The sequence below is a fragment of the Anabrus simplex genome, chromosome 4 (genome assembly GCF_040414725.1).
Source record: "Anabrus simplex isolate iqAnaSimp1 chromosome 4, ASM4041472v1, whole genome shotgun sequence".
Lineage (NCBI taxonomy): Eukaryota > Metazoa > Arthropoda > Insecta > Orthoptera > Tettigoniidae > Anabrus > Anabrus simplex.
This window is the reverse complement of record NC_090268.1, coordinates 211733150-211749499: the sequence shown is the minus strand read 5'-3', so window position 1 is coordinate 211749499 and position 16350 is coordinate 211733150. Positions and strand designations below refer to the sequence as shown.

The window sequence follows — 16350 nt, the reverse complement described above, 5'->3', positions numbered from 1 at the left end:
GAAGGCGACTAAAATAGTCATGTGGCCATGGTCCCCTCTTTACGTTGTATTGTTTTTCCGAGGGTTAGTTGTAGATCATTTCCAAATTTTGACGTGCGTGCTGCCCGGAGATGGGCCTCTTACGTGTGCGATTACGCCCAAAAGCCCGCAACTGTCCACCCAGGAATATTGCGGGTGGGAGCGCCATGTACCTTGGCAGTAGTATCCGCCTGACAACACAGGTCCCCGCACAGACGAATGCCTGAAGGACATATTATTATCAATTATTTTTTACTTTTTCTCTACATTTAGTGCTCTGTACACGCTATGCGGTACATGCTATCGCGGGTGACTGGAGAAAGGGAGTCCTAGTGCTCATTGCCTCAGTCATCCCGTATTAGGTATCGTCCAACATCGGACCCGGAGCATTACCTGTTATGACCAGGTGAGTATTGCCTTGGCTGCTTGGTTCGGCCACAGAGACCCCTGATCGGAGTGAGTGGCATTCGGGGAGGAAGTTTTAGGGCATGGTTTCCAAACGAAGTCGCCCCTCTCAAGGTGGTCTCCCAACGAAGCCTTTAACTTTTGTTTCCCTGAGAGGTTCAACTCCCTGGGCAGCGGGAAGGAATGGGATCCGGATCCCCTAGGTTTCTGGTCGCTACCAGAACCGATGGGAATGATTTTAAGCTAGTAAAGTCGATCCTTTTTAGTAGACACATTGAAGGCGTATACGGCGAACTTGAGGACCTCAAGAAAATGCGCAACGGTTGTTTGCTTATGAAGACTCGTACAGCACTGCAAGCAGACAGTTGCTTAATTGCGACCACTTTGGCGAAATCCCCGTCAAAGTGAAGGAGCATAAGTACTTGAATCTTGTTCGCGGTGTCATCATTCACCGCGACCTTATTTTAACACTGACGACGAGTTGATAGAAGACGTGAAGAACCGTGGCGTGACACACGTCCGGCGCATTACGCGCAAGGTCAACGGTGAAGACGTTGCCACTGGTGCCTGCATTGTCTCCTTCAAGTTGTCAGTGTTACCAGAGAAAGTCAAGGTAACAACTTATCGTTGCGATGTGAGGCCGTACATCCCGCCTCATATGCGATGCTATCAATGTCAGCAATTCGGACACATGGTATCTCGCTGTTCGAATCGGTCTGTATGTGGTACATGTGGACGCGTAGCTTACGGCGTGAAGGAGTGCACAACTCCGTACAAGTGCACTAACTGCTCCGGTTTTCATTCTTCTCGGAGTCCGAACTGTCCGACATATCACAGTGAGAACGAGGTCCAGGAGGTCAAGACCCTGGATGGTCTTTCCTACCAGGAAGCGCGCCGTAAGTTTAATTCTACGAATACACCTGCCCGTACACTCGACTATAGCTTGATAGCTGAACGTCTTCCAGGTTCTTCTTTCCCGACATCGTTACCCGTGACGATCGCTACGCCCAAGGCGACTGTTGCTCCTCAGAGCAACATCGCAAAGAGTAAAAGCTTGAAGGAGGGGACCACCCCTACGTTGACCAACCAGAAGTCGGCGGTTCCCAACCGGCACAGCAAAAGGGTAAGGCTAAGTCTCCCCTCCCTAAGAGATCGGCGAAAGCTGTGCCCCCAGCCGGCGGAGGCGGCATCGTCGACCAGGGCTGGGAAATCATCCCCAGCCCGTCTAAACCAGAAAAGAAGAAGGTAGCGAAGAAGAGCGCCCTTGCTGAGCGCTCTCTCACTTCCCCTGCGAAGGAGAAGTCATGCCCCCCATCTGGGGGTATGAGCATGCGCCGGGAGGTTCTATGGCTCCCAAACATGCGCGCTCCCCTCGTAGGGGACCTGCTTGCCCCCGAAAAGCGTCGATGTTCTGGGCGGCATCCCCGCCGTCCGTTGATGACGGGATGGAGTTCGCGCTGTCCTCTACATCTACGGATGTAGATGTTGATAGTGTTTAGGCTTGCGAGCATTTTGTCGCTCATAATCTAACACTCCTCTTATATTCCACACCTCGGCACTGTTACAGTGGAATTGTAATGGTTATGACAGGCATCCTGCTGAGTTACGTCAGCTCATTAGTGAGTACGCAGCGAGTATAGTCTGTATTGAGGAGACCAACTTCAGACCTGGTCATCATACGGTCTTGAGAAACTTCAGACTATACTAGATAGAACGATATTATGCCCACCGGGCGTCTGGTGGCGTGGGCATTTTTGTCCGTTCTGATACTTACAGCGAAGAGGTTCCTCTACGGACCCCACTGGAAGCAATTGCGGTTCGGGTTCCTCTGCCTCTCATAGCAACAGTGTGTAACGTTTATTTTCCACCAGGCCAGCCTCTTAACATAAATGACACTGATCTTATAGATCAGCTTCCACCTCCCTCCCTCCTATTGGGTGATTTTAACGCCCATCACCTCGTATTGGGCCCTTGAGACGCCATGCCCCAGGGGACGAGAGCTGGAAAAATTGGTATCAGAGCTGGACTTATGTATTTTGGACACAGGGGAACCAACTCACTTTAGTGTTCGTTACGGCACATATTGTCGCATAGACGTAAGTCTATGCATCGAACGTTGGTTCCGCTGTTTCGGTGGAATACACACGATGATCTCTGTGACAGTGACCATTTTCCCATCATTATTACATTGCTGAAACATAAATCCGTCGAGGCTCCCCCTCGATGGATTCTTAAACATGCAGATTGGCCAAAGTACACATCACTAGCTGTCTTTAACGATGATGTCATTCGGACCGTCGGCGAGGAAATAACTTACGTGACCCAAGCCATTCTTGCTGCTTCTGAGGAGTCCATTCCATTCTTCTCGGGTCCTCCTCGTCGAAAACTCGTTCCTTTGTGGAACGAAGCAATAGGAGCAGCTATAAAGGAACGCCGTCGAGCTCATAAACGTTACCGTGGACAGCCTACTGCGGCCAACTTGATAACATTTAAACAACTCCGCGCTAAGGCGCGAGTCCTTATTCGCCAAAGAAAGAAAGCTTCGTGGGAGAGATATGTGTCGTCTATGACGCCACAAACTCCATCATGTCAAGTGTGGACAAAACTTCGACTTATTTCGGGTATCCAAGTATCATTTTCTGTACCGGGAATTTGCATTGCAGGCAATGTCGTCACTGAACCACTCTCGATTGCTAACCATCTAGCTACTCATTTCGCGGATGTGTCTGGTTCCGGGAATTACCATCGTGATTTCCTCGCTCTGAAGCGGGAGGCAGAACGTCATCACCTCAGTTTTGCCACTCATGCTTCGGAGGAATATATCGTGCCCTTTACGGAGTGGGAACTCCGCAGCGCGTTAGCGCTTTGCAAGGACACCTCTCCTGGACCGGACAACATCCATAACCAGATGTTGAAACACATTAGTGAGGGCAATCGTCTATATCTCCTTCGTGTGTTCAACCAAATCTGGATGGAGGGTGATTTTCCGTCTCAGTGGCGAGAGGGGATCGTCATTCCTGTCCTCAATCCTGACAAAGATCCTAAGTATGCAGGAAGTTACAGACCAATTTGTCTTACGAGCTGCCTGTGTAAGCTATTTGAGAGGATGGTAAATCGCCGACTTGTGTGGTGTCTGGAGAAACAAGGACTCTTGTCCGAGTACCAGTGTGGTTTTCGAGCCACTCGATCCACCACTGACCACTCGGTACGCCTGGAGAGCTCTATCCAGGATGAGTTTCTCCGCAAACAGCATTTGTTTGCTGTTTTCTTTGACTCAGAGAAGGCCCATGACACCACATGGCAATATGGTATCCTGCCAGTCCTGCATCAATGGAGATTCCGAGGTAACTTGCCGGTATTTTGTTGCGAATTTTTTGTCCCTCCATGTATTCCATGTCCGAGTAGGGAGGACATATTCGCAATACCATGCTCAAGTAAATGGAGTCCCACAGGGATCGGTCCTTAGTGTCACTCTGTACGCGATTGCTATAAACAGTATTCTTGCTGCTGCTGGTTCAGCAGTAATACCGTCACTTTATGTGGACGATTTTGCTCTGCATTATAGCTCACGCACTATGGCGGTCGCGGAGCGACAATTACAGGAAGCTATTACGAGGTTGGAGCAGTGGACCTTAGAACATGGCTTTCGGATTTCTACCGCAAAGACCTGTGTTGCCCACTTTTGTCGTCAACGAACTCCTCACGCCCATCCTGAACTTTCTCTAGGAAATGTCGCTCTTCCGGTAGTTGATACCGATTTCTTGGACTCCTTTTTTGACAGTAAATTATCATGGGAGCCACACGTGCGGGGGCTAAAAGTGCAATACGCCAAGAGTCTTAATCTCTTGAATTTCTGAGCAGCACTAATTGGGGAGCTGACTGCGCGTTGCTCCTACGATTCTACAGGGCACACTTTTTATCCATGTTAGACTACGGCAGTGCAGCCTATGGCTCAGCGAGACCAAGCGTTCTTGCTACGCTGAACAGCATCCACCACGGCGGGGTTGGATTGGCGACAGGAGCTTTTCATACAAGCCCCATTGCCAGCCTACTCGCTGTGTATGGTGTGCCGCCTTTACACCTGAGGCGCCAGCAACTCCTACTTACGTATGCTGCAAACTTGCGACAGATGCCACTTGATCCAAGCTATCCTTGCGTGTTCAACGATGGCAACCGTTTGATGTACGCTGCTTGTCCCTGTTGGAAAATGAATGGATAGCTGTTACGAATTGTTTCACGTACCTTCGGTTCCTTGCCTTGTCAGACAACCAAGTGGGGTTCCTCCCTGGGTAGTGCGACGACCTGAAATAATCCTGGATTTGCATGCTGGCCCGAAAGGAAACGCGGACAATTCGATTTATCGGAGGCTCTTCCTGTCCGTTGTTGGCCGCTATCCAGGTTCAGTCGTCGTCTGCATGGATGGTTCAAGGACAGAAACGAAGATGGGCTGTGCGTTCTTTGTTGACAATGAGAGGTTTCTTTTTGCTCTTCCGGAAACCCGTAGTGTGTACACAGCAGAGCTCTATGCCATCTGTGAAGCTCTGCGCTACGCACTGTCCAATGGACGCCGACACTTCTGTGTACTGACTCCTTGAGTTCGCTCCAGTCTGTTGATACTTGTTTCCCTCGACACCCTGTGGTGCAGCGGGTCCAGGACCTTCTGGCCGGGTGTTCGGATGCCGGCACCAGAATCACGTTTCTGTGGGTCCCGAGCCACATGGGCATAGAGTGAAACGAGTTAGCAGATCAGGCTGCCAATGAGGCAGTTACATTGCCCCCGTTGCCTTTCAAGATTCCAGCACCACGAACCTACTACGGTGGCGTAGCAGGGGGAGAGGTGATACTCCCACGTGGCGCGTCCCAGGTGGCGGATAGGGGGGTCGTAACCGGCTTGCCGGCGGACTTGAGGGAAATAAAATACCTCTCGCGGACCAAACACACTACCCCCTGCGGGTGGGGGACGCACATGTAGAATACACCCGCGGTATCCCCTGCCTGTCGTAAGAGGCGACTAAAAGGGGCGACCAAGGGCTGACTGAATTAGAACCATGAAACTAATTTTGAATCGTACCATCACGCGGGGAACACCATAGGTTGCCTGTACTTGCGAGTAGTACCACTAAATTCGGTACGAAATAGGTTTGTGATTAGTAGCACTAAAAGCCTGGCCTGGTGGATTCCAGTACCCGTGCGTTGTACCCATGTGTGCAACACCGCGGGTCTGGGCGTAGCCTGTGAGTTGTACCACTATATGAGCAGCACCGTGGGTCTGCGTTGCCTGTGATTAGTACCCACTATGTGAGGAACACCACGGGAATACCGGCGCCCGTGTTTAGTACACCTAGGTGGGGAAGCTTCTCGGTTTGCGTTGACTCTGAGTTAGGCCATTGTGTGAGACACACCATAGGTCTGCGTTACTTGTACGTATTGCAATACTTGTGAGTAGTACCATCTTTTGTGGAACACCGTGAGTCTTCGCTACTTCTGATTAATACCCCAACATGACACGTACCATGGTTCTATTTTACTCGCGACATGTACCATTCTGTGGGGCCTTAGACGTGGATTTTGCACCCCTTTACACACCAAGCATCATTTTGCTTTATAAGTGGTTCCTTGGTCGGTAATAATGTTATTTTCGATCTGTTTTGAGTCTGATCCACTGGTTTTTGTTAGTTTTTTGTTTTGTTGGGTTCCTGTCCATCCATCCATTCATTCTTCATGACGTTTTTTATTTTTATTTTGGTCAGTGGATGTTTTAAAATTTTGGTTATTTCATTTCGTACAATTAGGGGCCGATGACCTTCGATGTTAGGCCCCTTAAAACCACAAGCATCATCATCAAGCAAGATTCCAGCAAGTGATTTTCGCTCTCAGCTGAGACATCTGGTTATGTCCCATTGGGAGATGGAGTGGCAGGCAACTCTTCTTGCAAATGAGGTGAGAGCGATACAAGGTACAACGAAGGTATGGAGGCCTTCCCTTCGGGCTTCGCGGAGGGAAGCCGTGGTATTATGTCGTCTTCGGATCGGCCACGTAATCCTGACTCACTCGTATCTATTGAAAAGAGAACCCCCTCCGGTGTGTACTTGCAGCGATCATCTTACCGTGGTACTCATCCTTACGGAGTCTGTGAACCTGGTCGATCTTCGCCGTAGTCTTAACCTCCTGAGCACAATCTCCCTTATCCTGCGTAATGATGAGCAGTCAGCAGACCTCGTCATCCGCTTTATGAGGGATAGTGGTCTGTTTTACCGTGCGTAATGATGTGTTTTGTGCTAGTGCATTTGTGTCAATTGCGCTTTTATCCTGTTGACTTCATTTCAGTGTGTGTTGCGCATTTTAATGTGTTATTTTAACGTCTACAATGCCTTATTCCTTTGTCTCCTGTATTTTCTCTTATTTTATTAGAAAATAAAGCATTCCGAATTAGATCCACTGATTATTTTAATCTCATACTCATTTTTCTTCATCGCCATTTTTTAACTCTAGTCAGTGGATACATTTAAAAAATTTTAAATATCATGTATCATGTCGTCCATCACGTTCCATTAGGGGCCGATGACCTTCGATGTTAGGCCCCTTCAAACAACAAGCATCATCATCATCAAATTTACGTGGAAGTTTAAGTTGTTTGTGTCTAAAAATCTGTCATTCCCCGTGATAATAGGGGCAGATTTCATGTCATATTTCGGTCTTGTGCTCGATCTTCAAAGTAAATCCTTCACATTCAAATTTAAGAGTAATTTCAATATACCCTTTTTTAAATGTATTTCTGCATCGTCTTCTATGGTTCTGCCTTCCAGGCACTTGCTGAACTGGGACTAGATAAGAAAACCTTGAATCTAGTGAAAGCAACTGTTGCCAACACTACAGCCAGAATCATATTCAGAGGGGAACTGTCCCAGAGCTTTGAGATCAAAACAGGTGTTAGACAAGGTGATGACCTCTCTCCAATACTCTTTTACCACCTAATCGAAAACGTCATTCGTGACTGGACGAAAGTGCTAACGGATGACTCTGGATTGAGAATAGGCTACAGGAGAGACAAGTTAACAGTCAACTGTTTAGCCTTCTCAGACGAACTTACACTCCTAGCATCCAGTGTGGAGGAAGCTATCGATCAACTATCCTCTCTTGACCACATAGCAGCTAAATTAGGGTTGAAGATCGCCATCAACAAAACACAGTTTATCACCAACATCAGAGATGCACCCAAATCAATCCCACTGGGGGACAAAGCAGTACAAAGGACTAACTCCTTCAAATACCTATTAGAATGGATAACCACGAACCTACTACGCTGGCGTAGCAGGGGGAGAGGTGATACTCCCACGTGGCGCGTCCCAGGTGGCGGATACAGGGGTCCTAACCGGCTTGCCGGCGGGCTTAAGGGAAATAAAATAAGCACACTACCCTCTGCAGGTGGGGGACGCCCATGTAGAATACACCCGCGGTATCCCCTGCTTGTCGTAAGAGGCGACTACAAGGGGCGACCAAGGGATGACTGAATTAGAACCATGAACCTACTCTTGATTCGTACCATCATGCGGGGAACACCATAGGTTGAATGTACTTGCGAGTAGTATCACTAAATTGGTACAAAATAGGTTTGTGATTAGTTGCAGCAAAAAGCCTGGCCTGGTGGATTCCAGTACCCGTGCGTTGTACCCATGTGAGCAACACCGCGGGTCTGGGCGTAGCCTGTGAGTTGTACCGCTATATGAGCGGCACCGTGGGCCAGCGTTGCCTGTGATTGGTACCCACTATGTGAGGAACACTACGGGAATACCGGCGCCCGTGACTAGTACACCTAGGTGAGGAACTTACCGGTTTGCGTTGGCTATGAGTGGCGCCATTGTGTGAGAAACACCATATGTCTGCGTTCCCTGTACGAATTGCAATACTTGTGAGTAGTACCATCATGTGTGGACCATCGTGAGTGTTCGCTCCTTTTGATCAGTACCCCAAAATGACAAATACCATGGTTCTACTTTACTCGCGACGTGTACCATTCTGTGGGGCCTTAGACGTGAATTTAGCACCCCTTCAGACATCAAGCATCATTGTTCTTTATAAATGGTCCCTTGGTCAGTAATACTCACATTAACTACCTTCTTTTTGAGTCTGATCCACTGTTTTTGTTTGTTTGTTTGTTTGCTTGTTTGCTTTTGTGTTTTGTAGGGTTCATGTCCATCCATTCATTCTTCATGACAGTTTTTATTTTATTTGGGTCAGTGGATGAATTTGAATTTTTGTTATTTCATTTCGTACCATTAGGGGCTGATGACCTCGATGTTAGACCCCTTTAAACAACAAGCATCATTGCAGTACCCGTGCGTTGTACCCATGTGAGCAACACCGCGGGTCTGGGCGTTGCCTGTGATTAGTATCCACTATGTGAGGAACACTACGGGGCCCGTGGGACCGGCACCCGTGCCTAGTACACCTAGGTGAGGAAACTCATTGGTTTGCGTTGGCTATGGGTGGCGCCATTGTGTGAGAAACACCATAGGTCTGCGTTACCTGTACGAAGTACAATACTTGTGAGTAGTACCGTCTTGTGTGGAAGACCGTGAGTCTTCGCTACTTTTGATTAGTACCCCAACGTGAAAAATGCCATGGTTCTACTTTATTAGCGATAAGTATCATTTTGAGGGGCCTTATACCTGGATTTTGAACCCCTCTAGACATCAAGCATACTCGATTCAAGATTGCGCTTTGTAAGTGGTCCCTTGGTCAGTAATACTGCTATATATGATTTTTTGCGTTGGATCCACTGTTTTTTTGTTTTTTTTTGGTTTTTTGGTTTCATGTCCATCCGTTCATTCTTCATGACATTTTTCATATTTTGGTCAGTGGATGATTTTGAACTTTTTGTTATAATTTCATTTCGTACCATTAGGGGCCGATGACGTCGATGTTAGGCTCCTTTAAACAACAAGCATCATCATCATCATCATCATCATCATCATCATCATCATCATCGAGAATGGATAAGCCCAAACATGAATGAAGTTCAGGCCATGAACAGCAGATGCATCAAATTGGAAAGCTCCTACCTGCTATGTAAGAGTATGTACAAATCCAAATCCCTCTCCCTTAACCTCAGAATCAGGCATTACACTACTGTAGTGAGACCGTCAGTATTATATGCCTCAGAATGCCTAAACATGGTAAAAAAGTCCAACTTAGAAAACTGGAGCTGAAGGAAAGGAAGACTGAGAGAAATCATGGGCCTTATGAAAGAAGAAGGCAAGTACAGGATCAGACACAACAAAGAACTGTACCAGCAATTGGAGAGCATTACAACATCTATGATGAAGAGGAGATTGAACTTCTATGGTCATGTCATGAGAATGGACAATCAGAAGCTCACCTCCACAAACTTCCACACCATCGCTAGAGGGAAAGCGACTAATGCCAAGTGGGCAAGATTTGTCAGAAAAGACCTTCAAGAATTGGACATTGCTCCCAGTGAAATATATGACAGGAATAGGTACAGAACGTTGATCAGAACATCAAAGTCTCTCCAGTCACTGACAGAAAAAACAGTACGTCCGGGAGGAGGTGAGAAATGGACTCAGGAGCGAAAAGACATTCACAGTGCAAGAATGAAGGAGTACTGATCAAAGAAGAAAACTGCTAGAGATAAGAACCACGTGGTCCATAGGAGGCCCAAATGGAATTAAATAATAATAATAATAATAATAATAATAATAATAATAATAATAATAATAATAATAATAATAATAATAATAGAGGTTTGAGGCACTGGCCTTCTGAACTCAACGTGGCAGGTTTGATCCTGGCTCAGCCCGGTGGTATTTGAAGGTGCTCAAATACGTCAGCGTTGTGCCGGTAGATTTACTGGCACGTAAAGGAACTCCTGCGGGACTAAATTCCGGCAACTCTGCGTCTCCAAAAGCCATAAAAGTAGTTAGTTTGACGTAAAGCAAATAACATTAATATTTTTTCGTTCTGAGCATAACTCGTTGATAACAGGTGAAAACGTTTCACCTCTGGATGGGGATAGGAATCTAGGAACCACAAAAACAATGTGTTATCAGATTAATTTTTTAATGAATGTTTGAAGGTATAAAAAGTTCCATGTCGTTTATTCATATCCATGCCATGTTCAGCGGGTCCAGCCAAGGAAATCCTTGACGAGGTTGATGATTTCATCGACAGTGATGCCGTATTCTTCCAGTTTCCTCTCCAGCACCTGCTCCTCAGGGACAGACCGGAAGGTGTCAACAATTTGCTGCAAAGAAGAATGATACATATTAATAATGTGTTGTGACACCTTCGTAGTGTAAGGTTCGTGTTTCACGGCTAGTAAGCGGATTTTAATTCGTTATCGAATGTTGGGACGGGCTTTGCCAGAAAACTGAATCTTAATGAGGTTCTTTATAGTTAAAGTTTCATTATGCAGGCGTAGCAGGGGGAGAGGTGATACTCCCACGTGGCGCGTCTCTGGTGGCGGATAGGGGGATTCTAACCGGCTTGCCGGCGGACTTGAGGGAAATAAAATACCTCTCGCGGACCAAACACACACCCCCTGTGGGTGGGGGGGCTGACGAATAATACACCCACGGTATCCCCTGCCTGTCGAGAGAGGCGACTAAAAGGGGCGCCAAGGGATGATTGAATTAGAACCATGAAACTACTTTTTATTCGTACCATCATGCGGGGAACACCATGGGTTGCATGTACTTGCGAGTAGTATCACTAATATGGTACTAAATATGTTTGTGATTCGTTGCAGTAAAAAGCCTGGCCTGGTGGATTCCAGTACCCGTACGTTGTACCCATGTGGGCAACACCGCGGGTCTGGGCGTAGCCTGTGAGTTGTACCACTATATGAGCGACACCGTGGGTCTGCGTTGCCTGTGATTAGTACTCACTATGTGCGGAACACCACGGGGCCCTTGGGACCGGCACCCGTGACTAGTACCCTAGGTGAGGAAACTCATCGGTTTGCGTTGGCTGTAAGTGACGCCATTGTGTGCGAAACACCATAGGTCTGCGTTACCTGTACGAAGTACAATACTTGTGAGTAGTACTATCTTTTGTGGAACACCGTGAGTCTTCGCTACTTCTGATTAATACCCCAACATGACACATACCATGGTTCTATTTTACTCGTGACATGTACCATTCTGTGGGGCCTTAGACGTGGATTTTGCACCCCCTTTAGACACCAAGCATCATTGTGCTTTATAAGTGGTACCTTGGTCGGTAATACTGTTATTTTCGTTCTCTATTGAATCCGATCCACTGGTTTTTGTTTTTGTTTGTTTTGTGTTTTGTTGGGTTCCTGTCCATCCCTTCATTCTTCATGACATTTTTTATTTTTATTTTGGTCAGTGGATGCCTTTGTAATTTTTGTTCTTTCATTTCGTACCATTAGGGGCCGATGACCTTCGCTGTTAGGCCCCTTAAAACAACAAGCATCATCATCATCAACGTCACATCGACAAAAGCATTGCAAACTCATACGCCCCTTTTAATGATGTACATGGTAGATCCTAACATTTTCTTCTATCTCCTCTATTTGAGGGGTAGATTGGGTTAGAACTGTCGAACAGGCTGAAATTTCGTTACAGTTTCAACACACTGAATTACCTTCCATAATTATATTATACTAGTACTTATTTGACAGCTAGAAGGATACAATTTGGTTCACATATGACCAATGTGCGCCAATGTTCATGCCGAATTTGATGACTCTATCTTTCCAATAAATGTGTCAAACTAATGAAATATATGCAAAATAAGCACAAAATGTACGTACAGTAGAAAAATACAGCCAAATCTAACATATAATGGAGAGAAATACGACAAAAAATCATAGGACCAAAGCTGTAGATCACTCCAAATTGAAGCAAGAAGCTGCCATCCGTTTTGTGATACGATTTACCGTTTTGCCACCAAATGCCTCGAAAGGAAAGCCTGCACCGTCATTAAAATTGCCTCAATATTTCGATATTTTTCGGGGGTAAAGAGGGAAATATTTAAACATCTTAGAATTTTTCTGTCGGTTATAGGCTTAAAGCTTTTATTTCGCCAAGTTTCAATTTTCTAGATCGTCTGGCATATTTTGCCGCCACCTTGATTTGGGGGAAGGGGATTAAAATTAAGAATATAAATATATACGACTGCGTTCTTATGGTGAGTCCAAAATGTGAAGCCACCCAGCGTTTCCCCCTCAGGGAATTTTGAGAATTCTCGAATTTTCTCGCGATCCTGAAGTTATTATCTTCTGTGGTACCAAATTGCAAGTTTCTGAGGTGTAAACTACCACTAAGGACACAACGAAGACCCAACACATTGGATTTGGTGAAAACTGGTGAAGACTGCTGGGAATTGGACCCGAGGCCCTTAGACGAATAGTACACATGTAAGAGACACAAAGAAATCAAAGTAGAACAGGAATGTGGGCAAAAACATAGGTTTATTAAGGAGAGAAAAATCACAAAGTCCTCGTAGGGAAAACAAGGAGGCCAAGTAATCTAATAGTTTATATTAATTGTGCGGATACCTTAATCAAAATACATAGGGTTCACGGTTGATCACACCTTCCCTCTCTCTCTCTCTCTCTCTCTCTGTTACCTTAATATAAGACATGATGAAAACTCAGGTATAATGGCACGGAATCCACTTCAATTATATGAGGAACATAAATTCAGGGGGGTTCAAAGTATTTCTTTGCTGCATATCAGGTCCAAGCGACGTTAGTTATTCTCCGGTCTAGTCGAAAAGATAAAACATAATGCCCACTGTACTGGCTGGTACACCTCTACGCCGCACATTTGAATTTTCCGCCTTAAAGTAATCCTCTACAGCAGAAACTCTGAACTTTAAAAACTGTATCAACTCATCAGTTTCTCGGAAGATGTCACTGTGTTAATTTCGACGTGTTTTTGTTTACTATTTATCAAGAAGTTTGGACATTGTCTCATAGATGTCTCTACAAAAAAACTATGATCATGCACCCTGGTGCGAAGTGAGGGAACTTTCTTGAAGATATTTTGTACTCATAAGTTTTCTTATTAATTAATTTCGTTCTTTCATTTGTGGGTTGGCAATATTAATCTTTTCTTTCCGCCAGTTTTGAAGTTAGCCAATCAATAATTTCTGTAATTAATTTTAGACCAATCGTGTCTTTCTTCTTCGATTTTGTGTGTAGCTGTGTACTGTAGCCAATAAACGCCTGTGGGAGTGGCTGTTTTATTCATGAAAGGTCTCGAATTTCCCCGAGGGTATAAAAACTGCTGATTTTCTTGTCTCTCGGCCACTTCACCAACATCTACCTTAGTGTATGGACGTGCAGCAGGAGGCGGGAAGCGCCTCTTTCTTCAGGCAGCAGTTCTTCAGTAAGGTAATGGCCGATTAACATCTTTATTTCTTGCTAGCTCAGCAGTTTAACCCGCGGGGAAGGTCCGAAACTTTTACCATGTAACCCATCTCTAGAAACATGTAAATTTCTTTCAGTCTATATAAAAACTGAATATATCTGTAACTGTAAATCGGGGATAGAGAGTGCTTTATCCTCTCGAGCTGCCCTTCATTTTGTCTTGAGGTGACTACGTTTTGGTAACTGGTTTTGTTCCTTTCTGTAATATCTTAAAATTTTCTTATACGAGTCGCCTCCATAGTTTGGGAATAACCCCTGTTTCATCGGCCAGTGCCTCGTAGGTTTTAAAAAGGTTTCATGTAGGAGTGTAAGTACACGCCTCCATTCATCTTGGTATTTTGGGCCATTTACTTAACCTGTTCTTTTCTGGTAAGGCCCAGTAGGTTGGGTACAAGATACCCCTGTTTCTTTGTAAGTGTGCCTTGAGGGCAGTTAATGGTAAAGTCTGTTGCGGCCTCTGATAGGCTCAGAAAATTGAGAGCGGGTCAGCTCTTTTATATGTGGTAAAAGTGCCTCAGAGAGGCTTGATATTCAAAGTTGGGAGTAAGTGCTCCATGTATGGAGGGGATTTCTGCCCTTTGGTAAATATGTATTTGTGAGCTGAGAGCTCAGGAATTGTAAAACTTGGGGCTTGAAGCCCAGATTGTTAAATTATCTCTAAATCTTGGCCTTTCCTGGTCTGGTACCTGATTGTCGGTTAATTGTTGGCATGTTGTTATTGGTTAAATTTTGCAATTCTATGTAAAAATTGTTAAGTTTTGCTATTTTCGAAAATATAACCTTTAATGAAATTTTAATTCATATCTCGGCTTTGTAGTTAGACCCATTCCCCCGGCACATTCTTTCACCTCTGCTAATCCACCAAACCACGGTAACACCCATAACAATAACATCCGAATAAACAAAAACCATATCCCCCGATAATAAAAGCTCGAGGAGTAAAAGAGCTTAAAACAGGAGAAGAGGGAAGGATGCACCGAATTCATAAAATTAAAGCAAAAGAGAAAAAGGTAAAGTGGAGGTTACCCTGGTTACACACCAAACAAACAAAGATAAAATGGAACGGTGCCCCGTCAAGTATAAAACATAATAAACTAGAAGGCAGGTACAGAAAGCCAATGACGGCAATACGTAATGAAAGATAAATAAATTAGACACAATAGGTACCATGGATTCAAGGGTCAGAACCACCCTGGCTCTCACAGAGACCATTTAGGTCGCCGCTATGGGGACACTCAAGCTGGACGCATATGAACGTCAACCACACAGCACATAACTAAATAAACAACCGCTCTCAAGCTCATACAGACAATACGGACGAGAAAGTGGTCCATCTTAGGGAGACGGATTGTCTCCATCCAAAACATACAGAAAGCGCTCAATCGCGTTGTTAGCTTGTATTCATACCACGCAAATGTGGTGGACATGAAATATACAGAACAAGCGATCAAATAATAGAACATGAGCTCGAGCGGTATGGTATAGTGACACGAGTAGAAGGTCTCGGACAGTACGCAGCAAATGATCCCATACAAACACACACACATGAATCCGTGCCATCTTCTGTTTTCAAAACAAACATAGCGGATCGGTAAACAAAATACCGAAAGAAGCGCGTAAAAGCGAAACACATGTAATGAGAGAAGCCTTTTTAACCCAACCATGGCGAGCATAGGATGAAGCAGTTATCAGACCAAGGGAACATTAAAGAAAAATAAGTACCTCAGATACATACGCAACTAACATTCTCGATAGGCCGAGATATATAGGCAGTCAACATTCTCGAAAGGCCGAGGATCCTACAAAGACATCTTGAATCTGTTGAAATATCTTTTATACTGGTACGCCACAAAGGCGACTTGGAAATCCATCGCTTCCATATTCTCAAATCATGAACTTTCGACCCAACCAACCAAAAGATAACCCATCAAGACAGGGCAAAAAGAAATGCTTTGACATATGCTGATGCATGAGATGCCATCTACGGGCATACTCCACTATTGATACAAGAGATCGCTAGGAACGCGACGTCATCAGAACAGGCAAAATTACCATAAAATGATATGATGCGGTTGAGGTGCCTGGAAATGCCTTATTAATTCATGTCTTTTTTTTCATTTTTACGCCTTTGCATATAGATCGCTCTAAACCGACTTGCTTTTATATACCGTATATAGATGACAGATAAGCATGTGAACGTTTATAAGTTCAGACCTTCATTTCGGGATTTACTGCTCCTAAACGATACATCATATTGACAAACGGCTTGCACCATCAACATGTTCAACATGTTTGATCCTAAACCATTTTCTCGTGTCTCCTATATTTATGGGTTAGATTGAGTTCGAAAATTTGAATAGGATGAAATTTGGGTACATTTTTAACACTTTACATTATTTGTCACATACTTATGTGGAAGCTAGAATCGTGAAACTGGGCTCGCATATGGATATCGGCCGTGTCAATGTGGGTGCCAAATTTGATGACTGACTCTGTCTTTCCTATAA

At 45.1% G+C, this 16350-nt stretch overlaps 1 protein-coding gene across 1 annotated transcript in view; it reads right to left on the bottom strand.

Moving 5' to 3' along the window:
* Positions 1-16350, bottom strand: part of LOC136871762 (uncharacterized) — a 305830-nt gene that overhangs the window by 260936 nt on the left and 28544 nt on the right. The window contains exon 6 of the mRNA XM_068227378.1: positions 10576-10687. Within this exon, the coding sequence (XP_068083479.1) occupies positions 10576-10687 (112 nt within the window). The remainder of the gene's footprint in view (positions 1-10575; positions 10688-16350) is intronic.